The sequence below is a fragment of the Ischnura elegans genome, chromosome 2 (assembly GCF_921293095.1).
Source record: "Ischnura elegans chromosome 2, ioIscEleg1.1, whole genome shotgun sequence".
Lineage (NCBI taxonomy): Eukaryota > Metazoa > Arthropoda > Insecta > Odonata > Coenagrionidae > Ischnura > Ischnura elegans.
The window spans coordinates 85,296,025-85,315,913 of record NC_060247.1 but is presented as its reverse complement, the minus strand read 5'-3'; the positions used below and the strand labels follow the sequence as shown (position 1 = coordinate 85,315,913).

General features: G+C 37.7%; 2 protein-coding genes across 4 annotated transcripts in view; one reads left to right on the top strand and one right to left on the bottom strand.

Moving 5' to 3' along the window:
* Nucleotides 1-19,889, top strand: part of LOC124154081 (connectin) — a 726,624-nt gene that overhangs the window by 305,751 nt on the left and 400,984 nt on the right. The gene's annotated exons all lie outside the window — the stretch shown is intronic.
* LOC124153196 lies at nucleotides 10,275-11,234 on the bottom strand. Its single transcript, XM_046526296.1, has one exon. It carries the CDS (start codon nucleotides 11,232-11,234, stop codon nucleotides 10,275-10,277), a length of 960 nt encoding a protein of 319 aa, XP_046382252.1.

The window sequence follows — 19,889 nt, the reverse complement described above, 5'->3', positions numbered from 1 at the left end:
ATCTTGTGTTCGTCCCTCAAATTTCTTTCAGTTTATTCAATAGCATATGTTTTCTAACGAAAGCGAAAGAGAAGTACACATTTATAGCTCATTTCCTTATTATGTATATTCTTTGAGTACCAGTTTATCCTCTATCTCTTCTTACCATACACCCTTTCTAATTAATGTTAGAGGTTTTTTTTGCTGGAATGTAGCGGAATTGGTTTGAGTAGCTGGTGCAAATTTGCGGCTTCATAGCTGGAGTCTAGGTCAAGGCAAATGATTTTCCGCTGAGAAGTATTAGCGCCCCGAGCCTCCCGATCTGCTTCCCTCATCTGCTACCCTCGGTGGTAGCGGAGTTAAATTCTCGGCTCCTAAACCATAAGGCCACCGGTTTGAACTCCACCTGAGTTAGTGCCCCTGCCGAAGGCCTGATTAATTGCGCACTTCCCTCAATTTAAACTTATTCACCGGTTATACATTGGGTATTTCGCTCAACAAGTACGCAATTATTTTTATTCACTGAACATCAGTATTTCAGTAGACGCAGCCATCCAATCAACTCTCCTACCAGCTTATATTTCTATATTTTTTCTCCTTTATATGCTTCATAAATTGTTGTTTGTGAATCATTCCCCGTCTTACTGTGCGTTCCTTCATGTGTGGCCGATTTCGTGTTTGCGTTACTATCTTCTCTTTAACACACTTAATAAAGCGTCCAACATAACCCATTCAAGGTCTTCCTTCGGTGATCGTCTACCTCCCACTTGTTTTTCAATTATTTTCTTCGTCAGACAATTATTTTATTAGAACTCTAGTATTGGCTTATCTTACCAAGTATTAGCTGTATCTTCGTCATCTTTTCGTTGCATTTACTGCCTCCACTATTTCCTCCATTATCGCGCCATCGCGTTACGTCCAGTTCAACTTCTCACCATGCCAAAAATTCTCCCATCATATCAGTTTTTGCAAAAAAACGATACATTTAGCGATTTTCGCGTGGAAACCCCATACTTTTCTATTTACGTCAATACGGATATGACATTTAGAATGCATGCAATAGATTGAACGTTTTGAGGTAAATTTCATATCGATGGTTTCGTCCACTTTACAGCACATTTGATAACCTGTGCCTGGGCAATCACTTTTGCCTTAATACGCTGATAGGGTCTGTTTAATCATTCTGCTTACTTTTTCTCCACCTTCATTCCGTTGCACCAACTGCTTCCACCATTTCACCCACTTTTGTTTCTTCGCGGCAGGTCCAGTTCGACTTCTCTTCTTTTCCCCCTCTCTTTGAAATGAGAAAATGTCAAATTCTCCCATCTTAATAGTTTTTGGGAAATTAAATGATGTATTTTGGGAATTCCAACGTGTTAATGAATTGTTTGCTTTTAGGTAGGTTTCATGTCAATATTTTCATACACTTTACTGCAGGTTTGTTACTGTCACTGAGCAATCACCTTTAGCCTTACTACGCCGATAGGATATGCTGGATCATTCTGCTTGCTTTTCTCCACCTTCGTTGCACCAACTGCTTCAACCATTTCACCCTCTTCGTGGCACGTCCGATCCTACTCTTATCGTCTCCGTCTCTTTACCACTTTTTAATAAACGTGCCTCCGCGAGTGAAAGAGGCTCTCTCTCCTATATGAACCTTACGAGACGCCCCAAATACTCGAGCACTGTGTTACCCGAGAACTCCGAAGATGAAAAGTCTGAAGATGAGCGTCGCCTACTTCCGGCGGCGCCCCCTCCCTCCCTCCTGCTCTCCTTCCGCTCCCCTGCACCACTTCGCCTCCTCCTTTCCGCTCCACGTCCCGCGCCTGCCGTGCTCCGTGGTGTCGGAGGGTGACAGTCAGGGGCCGAGGGAGAGAGGGAATGGGCCAAGGGGGTGGTGGTGGGTTGGTTTTTTAATTAATTAAATGCGTCCCATTCCCGCGTGTTCATTATTTTATTCTGCTGTGCACTCGAGTGATAACGCGGTGTGCAATATAGAAAAAAATGAAATGAGGGATTTTTTGGGAAGGAGAAGCTCGGGTTCATGGTGTTTAATTCTCCAGGGCCGACGTGTAGCCTGGGCTATCTAGCCTGGCTAAGTCCGTAATAGAGTGAAATTAACATGAAAATCAACTCTATACTACATACCGAGTTGGATATCAGCCATACTCAGCTAGTCAGGCAAAGAGATAAGACATACGATGGACAATGGTGTCAATAAATAATGGAGGGGACAATTGTATTTCATTTATCCGCCGCATTTATGCCATTCCTTGTTTCAGGATGTGTCAGTCCAAGTTTTTTTTTATTATTTCCGTAATTTTCATGCTGCCATCATCTTCAAATATTGCACTGTTTGACATAGTGTTAGCACATAATTGGCCATTACGGGATACAATAATACAACTTCGATATAAAAAACAAGGATTATAGCTTGACGAAGTGGAATTTGTCCGTATTGCATATTAGGATGGAATTTTCTATAAAAAGTAAATTTTTTTCGCTCTCAATCAAGTATCTTATTGTTATGGAAATTATTTCTTTGTAGAAAAGTGCACCTAATTTTTCCAACGTATACTTATGTTTTAAATCATCCCCTTAGGGAAGAGGAAGATTTAGACTGGTGAGAGTAACATAAGGGTGTGGAAGGTTTAAGTTTCCATTTAAAATAATCGACGTTGGAAGTAGAAATGCGATAATTGATTGATAAATTTGTGAAGAGCAATGAGGAATAGAGGCGTAGATTATATTAATCTATGTATTAGTCGGAGGACAAAGTAATTTAAAGAACGTATTGACAGAATGGACGATCACAAGATAGTCAAAGTTGCAAGAGACAATTTTTCAAAGGGGAAAAGAAGCGTGGATTGTCCTTGGAAAGGTTTAAATTATAACCCTCTGGTTATAATTTAAGCCTATTATATATAAGCCTATATAATTATAACCCTCTGGTTATAATTTAAGCATGATGGAATTGAGGGAAATACACCTGAGGAAATAAACGCGAGCCTAGGAAGAAAGGGGGATGAAGACAGCCACGACACCGTCATCTGCATAACGCCGTAAGCTTTCTCTAGAAATGCTGAAGAGGGTATTACGCTACCGAGTTGGTTATTAGACACGATAGGTTTGCTTCACGTCACCACCAACAATGAATTGAGTCATATGTTAGCTGGAGAGAGAGAGAGGTCTTTGGAGGTCGAGGCAATTTCACCCCGCACCGACACGACCGAAAAGCGCGGTTCCGCCTTCCCATTACACCCGCACTCGGATTCGCGAATGGTCGAGGCATTCATCTTTCTCGCGCGAATACGCCCTCGTGGTGCGGTAAGTGCGGTACATACATTTTCCCAGTCCTCGCTGGGCCTTCATCTTTTACGGACGGAGCTTCCGTGCTCGCAACTCAATGGTGACTTGAGCAGGAGGAGGGATAGAACCCCACACCGGCTTGTATAGGGACAATTCGCACAGTTGTTAATCTCAATCATCGTCCGCGGTCGCAGTTGTAAGTCATCTCCTGAGGAATGGGGAATAGGATGACGCTTGGACTCCGCTGGGGACGAAGAAATGAACGACTTCCGTCAATGGGTAAGGTCATAAGGGCGTTAAATAGTGACCTTCGGCGGGGTCAACTTCATAGTTCTCGGTCTAGATGTGAAACCTTCAAGTTGGGTGCATTTATTTCCTTCCAACCAGCGATTTGGGTCGAATTGATAATTTCTGAGAATGGCTCTTACAATCGCTGATAATTTATGAAACTAAATTTCTTTTATTCAATCCAAAATTGGGTGTAATTTAAATCGAAAATATATTTATCGGTCGAGTTAAGAGGGATAATAGGCTTATAAATGGTAGAAAGAAGTCAATATACATCAATAATAGATTTTTCTCTCTAGATAAGAAGTCTTCCACCTTTTCTAATGGAAGGGCCAAAATTCCATTTTTTTTCGTCCGGAGGGCCAAAATGCTCCACGTCACTTTACCACCACATCAACAAAATAAAAATACATATGCTTCTAAGTGCAATAATCTTTACCGGTTAAAAATTTCAATCAATCAATGCGATTTTTAGCATTGTTTACTTTTGATAAGTGTGTCGATATATATTTTATATTGTGTGGCGCGATGCATTGTTTTCTTTAGCCTCAAAGTGCCGCAAGAAATTACCCAGTGGGTCGCAGGTTGAAGACCCTTGCTCTAGAAAAGCAGTTATTTAAAAAGTTATTTTAACATTTCATGCCTTCTATTCGAAAATAGCTCTTAGAATGAAGATAGTCGTACTAAAAATATGGAATATTTTGAATAATTACCACATGTATTATTGATGGAATAATATGGGAATATAAGTCCTAGGATATACCATTAATTAGAAATTGAAATTTAATTTAATCGTCCACCTGCATGCGTAAATAACACAATTTTAGGAACGTGGATTGTGCGATAGAATTATGTAAAAAATATTTGCGTGAAATATTGAGTTTTTATTTATTAAAGTTTTTATTAAAAGATATAATAATTCTAATGTTACATTATTGCTAGTCTCATTATTTAATAAATAGAAAATTTATAAAGTGTTATTTATTAATACTGTATTTATGTGACTTACGTATGTGACAAGTTGAAAGTGTACATTAAGTTTTCTTTAGTAACACTTGATGAGTTAAACTCAATCCCCCACTTTTCTTTCACTTTATGATAGTATTTTTTAATTTATCTGCGACAGTTTTTATCTTTATTTATTTAAGATATAATTGCTTCCGGAATCCTTGTTTACTTTATTTTCTTTGACTTCCGTCAAACCTGAATTTTAAGAATAAATTATTCATTACCTCATTGTGACAAAAGAGGTCTGTAATTGCTAGTTACATTATATACTATTATTTCTACGTCGAAAATCCTCTAAGGCAGGATAAATTAAAATTTTCATTCAGCCAAAGTAGCCTTAAGAGGCATTCAAGTTCTTTTCCCGAGAAATACGAGGCTATTACTAATTAAAAGAGACATGTGTGACACGCACATTTTCCTAAAATTGCGAGGTATTTTGCAGGAAATGCACTCACTTCCTTTTACAGCCACCACTCACTAATGAGAGCTTAGATTAAGAAATCCTCCTATCCTAGCTATGGCCTTAGGAAAGTCTAAACGATTCTGATATTTTTTCTGTCCTGGAGTAATGATGTTGGAACTTCCTATGACCAATGATAATCGTTTTCTGCCTACAGGGGCTGATTTTCAAACAACACTAGATCCCATTACAGGTCACCAACCGTACACCGAAATTTAAATATGTTCGTAACATATCGAGAAAACATTTGGTTACTTGTATATGTAGCGTTCATTTTTGAAAATGCAATGCATCATGGAAATAATTTTAGAGATTTTAAAACTACGTTGCATCGATTTCCAGCAAAAATCTTCCGTGAATGGAAAATCTTATGTTTCTAATTTGTGAGATAAATTCTTGATTCAATTGAAAGAGACAGAGAAAGTCATTAATTAATTTGGTATAATAGTCTAATTATATTTTGTTTCAAAAAGAAAATGAATATGGGAATTCTGAAGTTTTACAATTCTGAAATTAAAAATCAAACCTCTGTGAAAAAACACCATACCTATATTATCATTGAGTTTGGTGTGTAGAGATAAAAAACTTCTTGTTAAAAACATGGCAATAAAATGGAGGTACTCCAGGACGTATAATTTTGTTTTTTACGGAATCATGAGCAAAGACATCAAAGCCGTGGAAGCCATCGTTAAAATTGGGAAAATGAGATTGAAGCTAAGAATTCCTACCATTATTTTTTTTAATTCTTGAATTGTAAATATTCATCCAAACCGTCAGGAGTGGAACGAGACTAATAGCTAGAACTATTGTAAACCAAAAATAATGCTTTATAAGCACTTTATGTTCCAGTAGCGGGACTATGGGGCATAGAGCGGTGGCATCTTCATTAATTTTAACCTCGAACATTTGGGAGTGGGCACTCAGTGGGAACCAGTTTCGGCTATAGAAATCTGCATTAATGCGGTAGGTAAATATTGATTTTCTGGTAATATTTCATATGACAGTTATTAAACTGTTGTTATGGAAATATTTTGATAATTGGCTAAATATCTCTTATAAAATTTGCAAACAAGAAAATTTTCAGTTTAATCCTATTCACCTTTAAAATACGGTGGACTACATGATGAATAAATGGTGCTCAAATTAATATATATTGTGTGATTTCTTATCAGTTTTGTTTTCGAGCCAACGGTTTTTCATATCAATACTTTTTCTATATCCATTAGTCATATTTACTTCAAAAATACATGCTAAGTCAAGCAATAATCAAATAAATCTTGGGTACTAATCCTAAAATTGCCATTCCGTACGGATTGATAAATTTCCAGTTTATTAGGCAACTTCAGTTTTAGCAAAGTGCTGAAAAACTAACGCTGCATGTAATCACACATAAATTTAATGCTGAGCGTCATAATAGCAATTATTATTTTAATCAATAGAAATAGCTCAGTTTTTTAAACTCTAGGTGGAAAACAATTGAAATATTTGAATTTATAGATGTCCCTTTTCAAAATTAACCTTTATCTCTAATTTGGAAATTTTAGACCAGACAAAATAATGAGGTAAAATATCTTGCTTGAAAAACAGCTGAAAGTAAAGTGATTTTACTCCACGTATCCTGAAAATTTTCACAGCATAGCTTTAATTTTAACAAATGATAGGTCAGGAAACCAGAGAAGTAATAATAATAATAATAATAATAAATTCGTTTATTTCGTGGGCCTGTGGCCCATGAGAAAACCATTGCACAACTTTCACATGTTAAGCATGATATTACATTCCCAAAAGAAAAGAAAAAAAAATAAAAAGAAACACATAAGATACACTTGTTGCGGACAGCCGCCAACTTACAAACAATTAGGCAAAAACAATACCAACGAAAGGAGAAACAGTTTCCAAAATGGAGATACTTTAGTTTCCCCTCCTTGGTGACATCATATTCATAAAGAAAAACAAAAAATGAAAAGAAATACATAACATTTACTCGTTGTAAACCGCCGTCAGCACACAGACAATACGGCAAAACAACAGCAACATAAGGGAAAACATCATACTGCGGAGTAACTGACCAACCATCGCAAGAAATCAAGGCGATAATTTAATATAATAATAGTGTCAGACAAACAGTATTAAAAAAAACAAAAAAAGTAAATAACAACTTAGTATGACATTCAAATTTAACATAATTTTACACTCAATTTTCTGCAACCATATGTTAGAGCCATTCGATTTAACACCGTTTTAATTTTACTTCAATCAGTTTTAGACAGACAGCATTTTAGGGTTATTTATTAAGATATCGTACACCTGGGTTTTGAAGGCATGTATGGATTTAGTATTTCTAATTTTGGATGGTAGGGAGTTCCATACTCTAGAGGCGATTATTGTGAAGGATTTAGTTACGTGAAGTGTGCTATGTTGAGGGATGTGAAGATCTACGGAGTGATTCCTAGTGGGTACTGCATGTAGATCTTTTTTCCAGGTAAATCTAGCAGCTAGGTAAACGGGATACGAGTGGATAAAATTTTATAGGCAAGCAGGATCACATGGTATAAACGACGCTGTTTTAGTTTCAACCAACGTAATCGAACGTAAGTATCAGATATCCTATCCCATTTTTTTAGGTCATAAATGTAGCGCATTGAAGAGTTCATTGTTACTTGCAATTTGTTGTTACTTTCTTCGCAGAGATTAGTAAACAGAGAGGAGCAGTAGTCAAGGTGAGGAAAAATTAGTGACTGAACCAAGGTGGTTCGAATTTTGGGCGGAACTATGTTCTTGGTTCTATACAATTGATGTAGTATGCTCAGACATTTCTGTTTTGTGACATGGACTTGTTTTTTCCACTTGAGTTCCTTATCAAATATTATACCAAGGTTTTTAACCGTTTCTTCGTACGGTATTACACGATTTTCTAATTGAATTTTTCCAAGAGCGGATTCATCAATTTGTGTAATAAGATGTCTAGGACCAAATATAATAGCTTTAGTTTTTTTTTCATTGAGTTGCAGTTGGTTTTTCCTCATCCAGGAAGCTATTCTTTGGATATCATTATTGATTAATGTTATGGTGGAAGATAGATCTGATACTGCCGTATGACAATAAATCTGGAAGTCATCCGCGTAGAGATGGTATTTACAATGCATTAGAACCTCAGGAAGGTCATTTATAAACAAGGAAAATAGCAGGGGGCTTAAGACTGAACCTTGGATTACCCCTCTGCGGTTATATGTCCAGTTGGATCTGGTGTTGTTTGTTCCGATGACTGATTGAGTACGGTTGCTTAAGTAAGACCGAAACCATTTTACAGTACTCGAAGAGAGATTGTACTTAATAAGCTTACAGAGTAGTATTTCGTGGTTTACCATGTCGAAGGCTTTAGATAGGTCAAATAGTACCAGTATTGTGACCTCGCGCCTGTCCATTGCTCCTCTGATATCCTCAGTGATATTTAACAAGGCAGTTAGAGTGCTGAATCCAGTTCGAAAGCCAGATTGGTAATTAATTAGTATATCATTTTCAATAATATATTTATTCAGTTGTTCGTAGACCACACGCTCACATATCTTGGCAAAAGTACATAGGATACCTATTGGTCTATAATCAGATGGATTAGAGGGTTCAGAGCACTTCGGGATTGGATGAATTAGAGAATGCTTCCAAATGCAGGGATATTGTGCGGTTTGGAGGGATGAATCAAAGATGTTTAAAAGAGCAGGAAGAATAGCCGGGAGGGCATTCTTTATTATTACAATATTTAGTTCATCGTAGCCTTTAGCATTAGTTGTGATAGCTGTACATGCTTTCATAACTGAGGAGATAGATACGTGAGAGAAATAGAACTGGTTTCTCTTAGGGCCATTCGGGGCGTTATTCTCTATGGGTGGAGTAACATAAGTAACGTTTTCGTGACGAATGTCTCCCGATGAGTAATAATTGTTGAGGATGTCTAAGTTTATATTTATAGGAGCTCTAGTTTTTGATGATATCACACCGAGATTGCGAACAGTTTTCCACATTGTTCTTGAATCTGCACGTTTTCTTATGGCGTTTTCACAGTAGTCCCTTTTGGCTTTACGAACCATGTCCTTGACTCTATTTCGAATTTCTTTATATTCAGCAAAAATAGTTGGACTCTTGGAACGTCTGTATAAAGCCCTTAATTCATTCCTTTTCTTTATTTTAGCCTTTATGTCGAGAGTAAACCATGGTGTAGGAGGGTGGGTGACACGAACTGTCCTCAGAGGAACATATGCATTGAAAGCAGTTAGAAGTAGTGAGTTAAGCGCCTCAACTTTTTCGTCGATTGTTTCAAGTTCCTCAATAATACACCAGTTAATGTTAGACAGTTCTTCAAAAAAAATTTCCTGATTAAATGATTTATAGTCTCTGAAGGTGACTAATTTTGGCTCAAATATAGGGGTTTTCATATTATAGTTAATGTATACCTGATCGTGACAAGAGAGAGGTGGGTCAGGTGATTGTCCGTAGGACGACACTTTTTTGAGATCGTCGACAAGAATTAGATCCAGGGTGGTACTTGTTGTTTTTGTGTGACAGGTGGGCGTCAGTGGGATAATACTAAGATTGCTGCTCTCGATAATATTTAAAAGGATGTCACTGCGTACATTTCTGGTCGACATGTCGATGTTAAAGTCTCCCATTATTACCACATTGTCATACATAGGGACCTTGCTGGCCAACATAATTTCAAAGTCAGACAAGTTATTGGACTTTGGTGGATTATAAACCACTCCAATCAGCATTTTTCTGTGGTTGTTGATTATTTCAACAAGGATATATTCTAGCATAACCTCACAGGAGTTGGTAGAGCGACCAACCCGTTTTGATTTCAATGATGAATGTATATACAGTCCAACTCCTCCCCCACGTTTCGTTTCTCTATCATTCCTGTATAACGTAAAGTCAGGAAGTGAAACCACATTTGATGTAACCGAAGGTTTTAGCCACGTCTCACTCACTCCGATTACATGAACAACATTAGTATGATAATACAGTTTAAATTCTTCGAAATGAGCGAGCAGTGACTGCGCGTTAACGTGCGACAATTTTAATAAACCTGAGGAAGTTGTTTTTGCTACCTGAGGGTGTGGATTTTTAGGTAATATAACAGGGGAATTGCGATCAAACACAAGTCTCCTGTGCTCACGACTGATCATGTGGATTTCACTTGCAGGAGGATCCGTGAGAGGAGGGAATAATCTGTTCTCTATAAAAAACGATCAAGGTCTTTTTGTGTGGATATGACTACTACGGGAGCTCCCTCCGACTGTCTAACCAGGATATTTCCATTTCTCACCCACACAAATTTCACTTTTCCCTTCTTTTTGAGGTCTCTAGCTATGGCGAAGAGTTTTCTATTGAATGGGGTGAGGGCCTCGTCGATATAGATTGTTTGTTGGAGAAGAGGAAGATTAGACGCTAGGCCAATATCATTAACATTAAGTTCTTTCCGAACCCGACGTTTGGTTATCAGTTCGTCCCTTTTATGCAGTCTGAGAAACCGAACAATGATTGGAGGTGGACGAGAGTTAATTGAGCTAGCTTGTCTTGGCCTTGGCCGAAACACGCCATCTATATCCTCAGCTGACATATTCACATTAAGGGCAGTGCTTATTTTTAGGACAATACTTTGGAGGACTTCGTCAGTGGTCAGCGGCACCCCTCTTATCTCTACCGAATTTTTGAGTCTCTCTTGTTCGTTTCTGTTCAACTTAACCTCAAGGTCAAACACTTTTTCTTGAAGTTCGTTTACTAAACCAGTGACATTTGATAATTCTTTCTCGATGGCATGTAGCTTCACTGTAAGACCACTTAGCATGTCACTGTTTTCACTTACTTTATGAGAGAGTGCAGTTTGGTCTGCAATCAGAGCATCCAGCTTCTCATTGATCACTGCGAACAGGGATCGGAGCTCCGAAGCTGACATCTCTGGTGTGTTAGGTGTTACAGTTGATAGGGTCCTAATTGGGGTATCATCACCACGTGTTGACCGGATCATATCCTGGCACTTCCGACAACTCCAAACCTTCTGGAGGTCCTCCAGAGTCCTCAGATCTTCTTGGTAGACTGATTGGCAGGCCGGATGATATAAGTCGGAGCATGTACCACAGGAAATACCTACGCCGCGCTTAACAGAGAGACCACACTTAGAGCAGTTGCTCGGCATTATACACTCTATGCCTGAGGAGAGCGGTAGACACGACCGTCCGTCTCGACTGCGAGCGACCGAAATGGTGCTGGGTTGGGAGCGACCGAAATGGGTGGGAAACGGTGGCGAGAGAAGTCGAGTAGGAGTGACGAGTATTCTAAAGTATTGAGGAAGGACAAATAAAATTAATGCATATTTCGTGAAAATAAACAATTTAATAAGTGAAAGTAAATGAAGTAGAAGGAAAAATTATATTTCATCAGCGGATGGTGCGCGTTGAAGTATATACATGGATGACATTTTACACACAAGGCCTCCTTGATGGCAACGGTTCTTGGAAATTGTTGTGGCAGGGGAAGCGAAGAAGGGAAAGGAACGAGGAAGGAACGGAGAAGGAATGGAGAAGTGAGAACGGTGGCGAGATAAGTCGAAGAGGAAATCTGGTGTGGAAGATGACAGTTTAAACGCGGCGTGAAACTGGAGTGATATGACTAAAGGTTTTGGCCAGCGGCTTATTTTTTTAATATCTGCTGGAAGAGTGTACGAACGCATGAGATGGGCGAATGAGAATGGTTTTAAGTCGTGTTGAGAATATGAGAGATACTTCAGAGACCCATTTTCATGAAGAAACGCTTTTTCCTTCCCCCACTACCATCTTCCCATATTCTCACCCCTTTACCGTCTCCAGCACCACCACACTACCTCCAAACTCCCCGCCCAGCCGAAAATTCGCCACTGCTTTAACGGCTTTAATCTTTACAGATGTTTTATGACCTTTTTCTAGCTTAGTAACCGAGTTATACCTCCCAGCGGGAATAGTTTCGGGTAGTTTATTTGACATTTATTCTTCTTGGAAGAAGCATAACGTTGGCTGTATCATGGCGAGAAGCATTTCTTTTGCGGTCGTCTCAAGGTTTTCTTCCTAATGTGGCGGCGTCCAGTCATGTTTGAACTCCTCCTCCATACTGTTTCTGGAGGAGCCTTGAGGTCACAGTGATGTGGTGAATGATCTTCGGGTATATTTTTTTATTCTCTCTTTGTGGTAAATTGCCGCAAGATACAACTCTAGCACACGGCGTTCGCCTATTTTCCACTACATGAGTGTATTCAACGTCTGGTGAACAATGAAATGTAATTAGGAACGAGGTTACGGTCGTGATTAGGAGCGCTTCACAGAATGACGTAGGGAAGAGTATAAGTACTAAAATTACTTCCTAGCATTGAGTGTTTTCAAGTTCTGCTTGAAAATCATTGGGCTTCAGTTCGTAAAATTATTTGAACGAATGAGAATTAAAATTCAGCTCCAAATAAATGTGTCATACTCTCTTTAATCATCTGTCAAACTACTGTTTGCCATTGCTATAAGAAATGTTTTGTGTTCATAATGCACGAGATATTCAAAGCGTAAATCAACTCAGCATGTATGAGGCATTTTTGGAATTAATGCAGAAATATTTTTAATATATCTCATAAATAAACGTATAAAGTATGCTGGCTGATTTATCACCTATAATTATACACATTTTGACCTGTAAAACGATTTTTACGTAGTAGTAATTGAGATTCATGATATTTGTAAATCATGCAAGCAATAATTTATCCTATCGCCGTATTCATTCTCAATCCCCGCGACGTGTTTGAAAATTTTGTATCGTATTAAGCTAATAATAATATATAATATGATTTGAGTTGCAATGGCATTGCGTACTTTTATCGCAAAATCATATTTTTTAATAATCGAATTGGCCGTTCCGTTTTCAATGAATTTGATTCATAATATTGGATTAGGCTGTATTTTTTCTTTGGTTGACGTAATAACTTTTAATATTTGCTGTATCACCAACTCTACATGATCTATGTTATAATAGTGTATTTTCTTTTATTCCATTAATACCCTTTAATTAATACCCTTTATATGACGTTTAATTAATGTTTTTTCTATATTTACAGGTAGTTACCTACTGGAACTCCCCATTTCAAGGATATCTGTTTATCCTTTTGCCAAAGGTATTGTTTTTGCGCAAGCTTTCCACTGTCAAATTATCTAGTTTTTAAGGAATAAAGTCCTTTATAATTTATGGATTTGTATAATTATAAATTATTGCTACATTTTTCATATCCCTCAAGCAAAAAATTTTAATTTTTCTGTATTAGAACTTTCTATATTCTCATGATTGCAGATTCATTGTTATTAGTGTTCATAGTTATCTCTCTCTCTCGTATTTTGATTGCAGTGGCATAAATCTTTTAAATGTGTAACTGTCTTCCAGCTTTTTTTGTGACGAATGAATCGGGAGCTTCGCGAAACACGTCGATGGTGAATTCTGCAACCAATTACTGAACCAGAAAGATACGCGAGTGAACTATATATTAGACTTCATTTCCAAAATGTGATTTATTTTAATAATACATCTATAGATAATCCCTTTAATACTTTAATTATCTTAATCCACATAATTCTCCGGCAGAAGATAATTATTAATCGTAAAGATAATTAAAGTAACCCATAACTACTATTTCAGGTCGTCAGAAACTCATTGTATCTACCAATTTCTATCAACACCTCACCAGTTCCCTTTACAGATTACACTCGCTTACTTTTCCCCCAGTTGTGCCTACTGACATAGTTTCTTGAAGTTTTATAATTATTCGGGGATTCAATCGTGGTAATGTAGTGTTTTAAAACGAATACTCATTATTTCTTTTAAGGGAGCTTTCTTGCCATGAATTTGTTATGAACTTATACCAAAAGTTTGCACATTTATATGATAACCATAAATGTTGCTTTAGCATTCAAAACTTAAATTTTATACTGATCTCTCTACAGTTTCTCAATCATACTACCCCATTTTCACCTTAACTATGTCATCTCCTTGAAAAACTTTAAATTTACCTGAATTAATATGCTATCAAATACCACCGTCGTAATCGCGGTATCTCAAACAATTATGTTTCTTTAAATATGCATTTCCATGCATTGCTTGCTATTTTATCGTAAGTGGATCTTTTTCTCTGCTTTACTCCTAGACCTTTACTCCTTACCATTTTTGCAGTTACCACCACTGTTTGCAAACGCCATTAGGTTACTTTTACCGTCATGGAGTGGCTCCCTTATAATTTAAGGTGATAGTAACGAATGATTTGATTATACATATGGCAACTATGGGTAACTAGTGTAAAAAAAAAGCTTGAGGTTGAGTCATGTACCTTATAATTCTTCTTCAAAATATCTTCTTCATCCCGCCTTCTCCAACAATTCTAAAGTCGTCTACAGAGTAAACATTTAAAATGATTAAATTATTTTAATTAGTCTCTCCAGTCACCAAGATTTTCATGTTGGCAACCGCGTAATTTCTCGTCTGCTCTCGCATGTTTCGCGGCCGCGCACTGCGGCGATGATCGAATGAAACATTAGCGCTAATGAATCTAATTCTGGTTTTGCTCGGCTCCGTGTGCAAGTTCCGCAGCCGGGCGACCCCCGGGGGAAATTGCGAGAACCAGACTCCGGGAATCACATCGCGAGAGTCCCCTCTCATTGACTTTTTAATGACGACGAGGCGATTAACCTGCGCACACCAATTTATCCCCCTCCGCGGCTTCTTTGTTCGGCGCGGTGCCTCACTGGCTGGTTTCACAGCACATGCCTCCTCCCTCCTCAAAGCATAATTTCTTTCCCTTACCATCAAATCTTCCTTACCGAATATCATTCTCTCTCTCTCTCCCTTCTCTCGCCAAAATTTTAATTTCTCCATTCTTTCACCATAATTTGAGATTTTTTTCGTCCACGGCAGTGGTGGATACAGAAAAAACTCGAGGGAGGGGCGCAAAATATATTTTGAGTCGCCTTTACTTTTATCCTGATAAAAAATAATGAAGTCGCATGCAGAGTTTGATACAATGTCAATAAAATTTATTGCACATATATATGTACAATACAATACCATCTTATGATATAAAAATTTATAATTGTGGTTCTGCAATGTTTGGCAATACGGGCGGTCCCGCAAATGGGGGGCTCATCCCCTGCGCCCCCCATCCGTATCCGCCACTGGCCCACGGTGATGGCGGGGTAAAACCCTCGCCTTCCAAAACGAAGGTTTTGGGTTCGAGTCCCACCAGGGTAAGCACATAGCCAACGCAAGGGCGTTTGTGAATGTCATCTTAGTTGATTGCTGATTCCGCGGTGAAGTTGCCGTTAATGTTCTTTAATGGGGACTGGAAAATATTTATATAAATAAGTAAATAAACTACTCATCTATCAAAAATTATAAATATTCATTGGCCCCTGCTTACAGTTTCTCTGGATTTCTTCTTTTATATTGGCAGTCCCAAGTTGTTCGTAAAGATTTGTTTTGGAATGCTGTTGCGAATTTTATATTAAATACCTTGTTCGTAATTTTATGTCCTTATTTTTGTGTTAGTTCACTTGTTGGATTTTTTTAAATGAAAAGTGGTAAAAACAACTGAGTGTCACTGCATTGGTCTTTATTTAAGTAAGTGATTTATACGATTAAATACTGTACATATATGGAAAAACAGAGTGTTTTATTGTCACTCTACCGATGAGACAACAACAACCCAGTTAGAAAATATCGTGAATGCTACTTGTCCAAATCTCAAATTTGAAAAATTTTTCTCGATGTTTTATGAGAAGTTAATATTTTCTCTCATAAATACAAGAAATTTTGAGTAATAAATGATAATATTTATTCTTCCGTACATGTGTTTAGACGGGTAATCATTTCCATCCAGGGAAGTAAGGTTGCCTGTGAGATAATATGACTAACTTCAAAATTCTTCAATGTGAATATGAAAATAAAACATGTAACCAAAAATGCTCATTACCTAAAGAAAAACATTGAAAGTACTTTTGTGCTAAAATAAGTCTGGTAACTGTGAAATGAATAACAACATACAATGTACAACACATCAAAACTTAGGCGTAAAATACGCACTACACGTACCTTTTACAATAACGTTTCAATATTATCCAATGTTATCAGCAATTCTTATCAACCTTATGTATTTAACCAAGCAATCAGTATCTTTAATTGTATTATATAGGATATAACTTAATGTAAGCAGACAATTATGAAAGAACAACATAGGTTATATCGATGGATAAGTTCTAACTACACGTATCTCAAATTCGGCCGGTTTGAGACAGGTAACTTAAACAAAGCGTAATAACATTAAAAAAATAAAATACAAGCGAAAAAAACTCTTTTTTTTTAATGAATGCTTCTTTTTCAATTTTATGAACTTTTGGTATTTAATTTCAGTGTGCAAGTAACAAATATTAATCGTTATTTTGCTATCCTGAAAATCTGCTATTTTTGAAATACTTGTTGTTAGAATTTAGCCATCGATATGCTCTCTTAGCGATGCTATTTCACTGATTCCTGGCGATGGTCATCCGTCTTCCCTTATTTTCTAAATTTTTCATTTGAAGCTCTTTGTTTTTATTTCCTTTTCCGGATCAGTCATAAGATCCTCTTCCTTCCCTACGCTGCTAAAGCACAGCTCTTCCCTGGCGCTCACAAGGCCTTATTACCGCATACATTTGGCCCACTTTTATCTGCGCCTTACTCTCCCATGTCACTCCTTCGTGATGGCAAGCTGTGTGTGGGAGGTCTCCCCGTCATTTTGATCCGAGGCCGCGCGCTTGCCAACTCTGGGCCCAGCTTTCGTTTATCTCGAGCAAACAGCGCACATGGCCGAGGAAGGAAGAGACTGCGCTTTGATTACCACCCTCCTCTCTCCCTTCCTTCGTCTCCACATTCCCGTTCATCCTTATCACTTTGCCTCTCCCCTTTATCTTCAATGCTCACCCATGTCTTGTCTATCATAGCTCTGTTCTATTATCCATGATGTTGGGACTATAGTTATGCTACAAAAATTTATGGCTGGGAAACAATTCCAGCGCCGGTGAATTTTGGACTACTTTTTCCATGATGATCACGATAATATTCATCAGTTAATAATTTGCTATAGTTATATTACCAATGCTTCCTTTATTTATTATAAAGGAAAGCTGTTAATTTTATTTTAATTTTCCATGTTTTTACAATCCAATCGGAATTTTGCGCTGAAAATATATATATATTGCTTGTTAAATTAAATAATATGCATTAAATATCCATTATATTTACCTTTAATCATGATAGAGAAATTCAAGTTCAATTGACATATTTAATGGACATTGGAGGTGAATTAGTTGGCGAAACGGTGGTTTTATGGTGATATAGGATGGAGGTAAATGCTCTAGAATGGTGTAGTTTATTTTTCGACCTACCAAGTTAAAACATTGTTTTAAGAAATCATTATTTTTGTATTTATCATTATTTTTACAACATAAAAATAATATCTACCACTAAAGTCTATGTGAACTCTTTTTCATGGTAAGAATAAGTTACCCATCTATATCCTTCAATTCTGATACCCAAGCTTCTTTAATAAGTTAGATTAGCTGTTTTTCTGTCATGTTCCCTTTCTTTTGATGGAATGCAAGCGTATTACACCATCTCTTGCTCCTTAGATCTTGCTCCAACTTCAGATGAAAAAAGTACATATTAAAAAATACTTAAGGCCTACATGCATATTTTTTATCTTTCCAATTTTCGTTAAAACTTCAATGCATGGATAGAAAACGGACGGTCTCCTGGATTATTCGTTTACTTCTTTTTTGCTGAAATTTCGGTTACGACGCACTCTCTTGCAAGCCTAGTCCTTGTCCCCATAGGGCCCATCCATCAAACGGGCTGACGGATATTTTCCCATTCACGGCCTTCCATCGTGTGCTGCGATGGCGCGGAGTTCCGCGGGCCAGCCTGCTGACAGCGTCCCGCGGCAGCCGAAGGGATGCTGCTGCTACGAGCATACATACCGACCTCTCTCCCGTTCCACCTTCTGCGATGAGGACTCGCGATGGATGGCATAGCGCTCGGCGCCTGCACGCGAGATATCCGCCAGAATAACCCTTCAGACGCATGACAAATTATCCCTGAAGCCCGCGTGAGAGGCGATACTCTGCCTAAGGGTTTTTCGTCCCGAAGGAGAATCATGAATGTATTGATGTCCACCTGTTTTCACTCAAATCTTTACCATTTCACTACGCGTTGTCATGCGATAGGATGGATGAGATGTTTCCCTCCCCCCACTAAAAGTTACATGTAAGTTTTCTATTTTTGCGCCCGCATGGACTTTTTCGTGATGGATACGTTTTTAGTATCTACGGAATTATTCCCGCGGAAACAGTTCGACATTAGAAGCTAGATTAAAACCTTTATTTACTTATGTACGTCCATGAAATTATCTAATTTTTAAATCCTTCGGGAAGTTTTCGTTGGCTTCACTTCATTGTTGTAAATGTGTAAAGAATTTCCGAACTGGTGGTATATTCACCAATTTTTTAAATCTTATTCTTAATTTTAAATAATTCAAGCGAGATTATTAGGAAAATTAAGGTGGCAAATTATAAAAGCGGCCTATCATCTAAATAAATACCAAACCATATTCGTAATTCATATTTATTCCTTGTAATGATTCATATATTCGCTTATTCTACTTATATATTCTACATATACTTATTCATCATATATCCTATACTCATACTTTTGCGAATTCAATTGCCGCGAAAATATCAATGTTCGTCCCATTTCAGCAATTAATTAGAGAATCTATTCATAAAGTATAGTTATAGCTGTTATTTTTCTTCTAATCGATAGGCTTTTAGTTTCACTCACAATACAACTATATGTTTAAGAAGCTCAAGCAAAATAGGAATTCTATTAAAAATTGACAAGATTAGGAATGTTATATGATATATCCATAAAGAGATTTAAGGGAGTAAAAGGGTGCAAGCGAGCATGAAATACCGTGGAACGGGTGCCGCGTCAAAAATAAACGCTTTCGGCGCCGTTGATGGCGGTTTAAGTGTAAGGAATTAGTACGAGGCTTTTTCCTCTGTCTCACGGCGAATGGTTCCTCTGAAGGGAAGTCAATAATGCATTTAGCAGGAGAGAGAGCGTCTCCGAGAACAGAGAATAGTGGGTGGGAAAGTATGAGACCGAAGTTTCGGGAAGAGGAAGGAATTAAGGAAGAGGAACTGTGGGAAGGAACGAATGGAGAAATGCGAAAATTGGAAAAATAAAAGGAGCGAGAAAGCGAGAGAAAGGGAGAGAAGAAGGGAATATTGTTCGTTCTCATTGACAGGAGAGTGGTTTCTCCCAAAAATAAAGAGACGGGAAAAGGCAATAATGGGGGAGAGAAGGAAACTCAGCCAGCAAATGGCCTTCCTGGAGGAGAAAGGAAAATGTATATATATATATATATGTATGACGGAAGAGTATTTGTCGGAGGAACTCGGTATAACGCCATCGTCCGTATATCGAAGTTTGCTCTGTTACTGCACGGCGATGAGAAAAATACGGGGAAAATAAATAAGGAAGGGAAAGGAAAAAAAAAACAAATGGAAGGGGTTCGAAATTATTTTCCTCCTTAGGGTAAGATTGAAGGAGGATTGATATGAATTTGTATATTTTCACGTGATTCACAAGCGAGGATGCATCAATCAGACCCGATCGTTTTTTTTCGTGACGTGTTAGTCGTTTAACAATACAATTATCAGCAGTTTAGATTTTCTCGAGACTTCCACCGGGTTAAACTCTCCGT

Excerpts from the sequence above, each read along its gene's own strand:
- LOC124153196 (XM_046526296.1), bottom strand. The coding sequence starts at position 11,234 with ATGCCGAGCAACTGCTCTAAGTGTGGTCTCTCTGTTAAGCGCGGCGTA.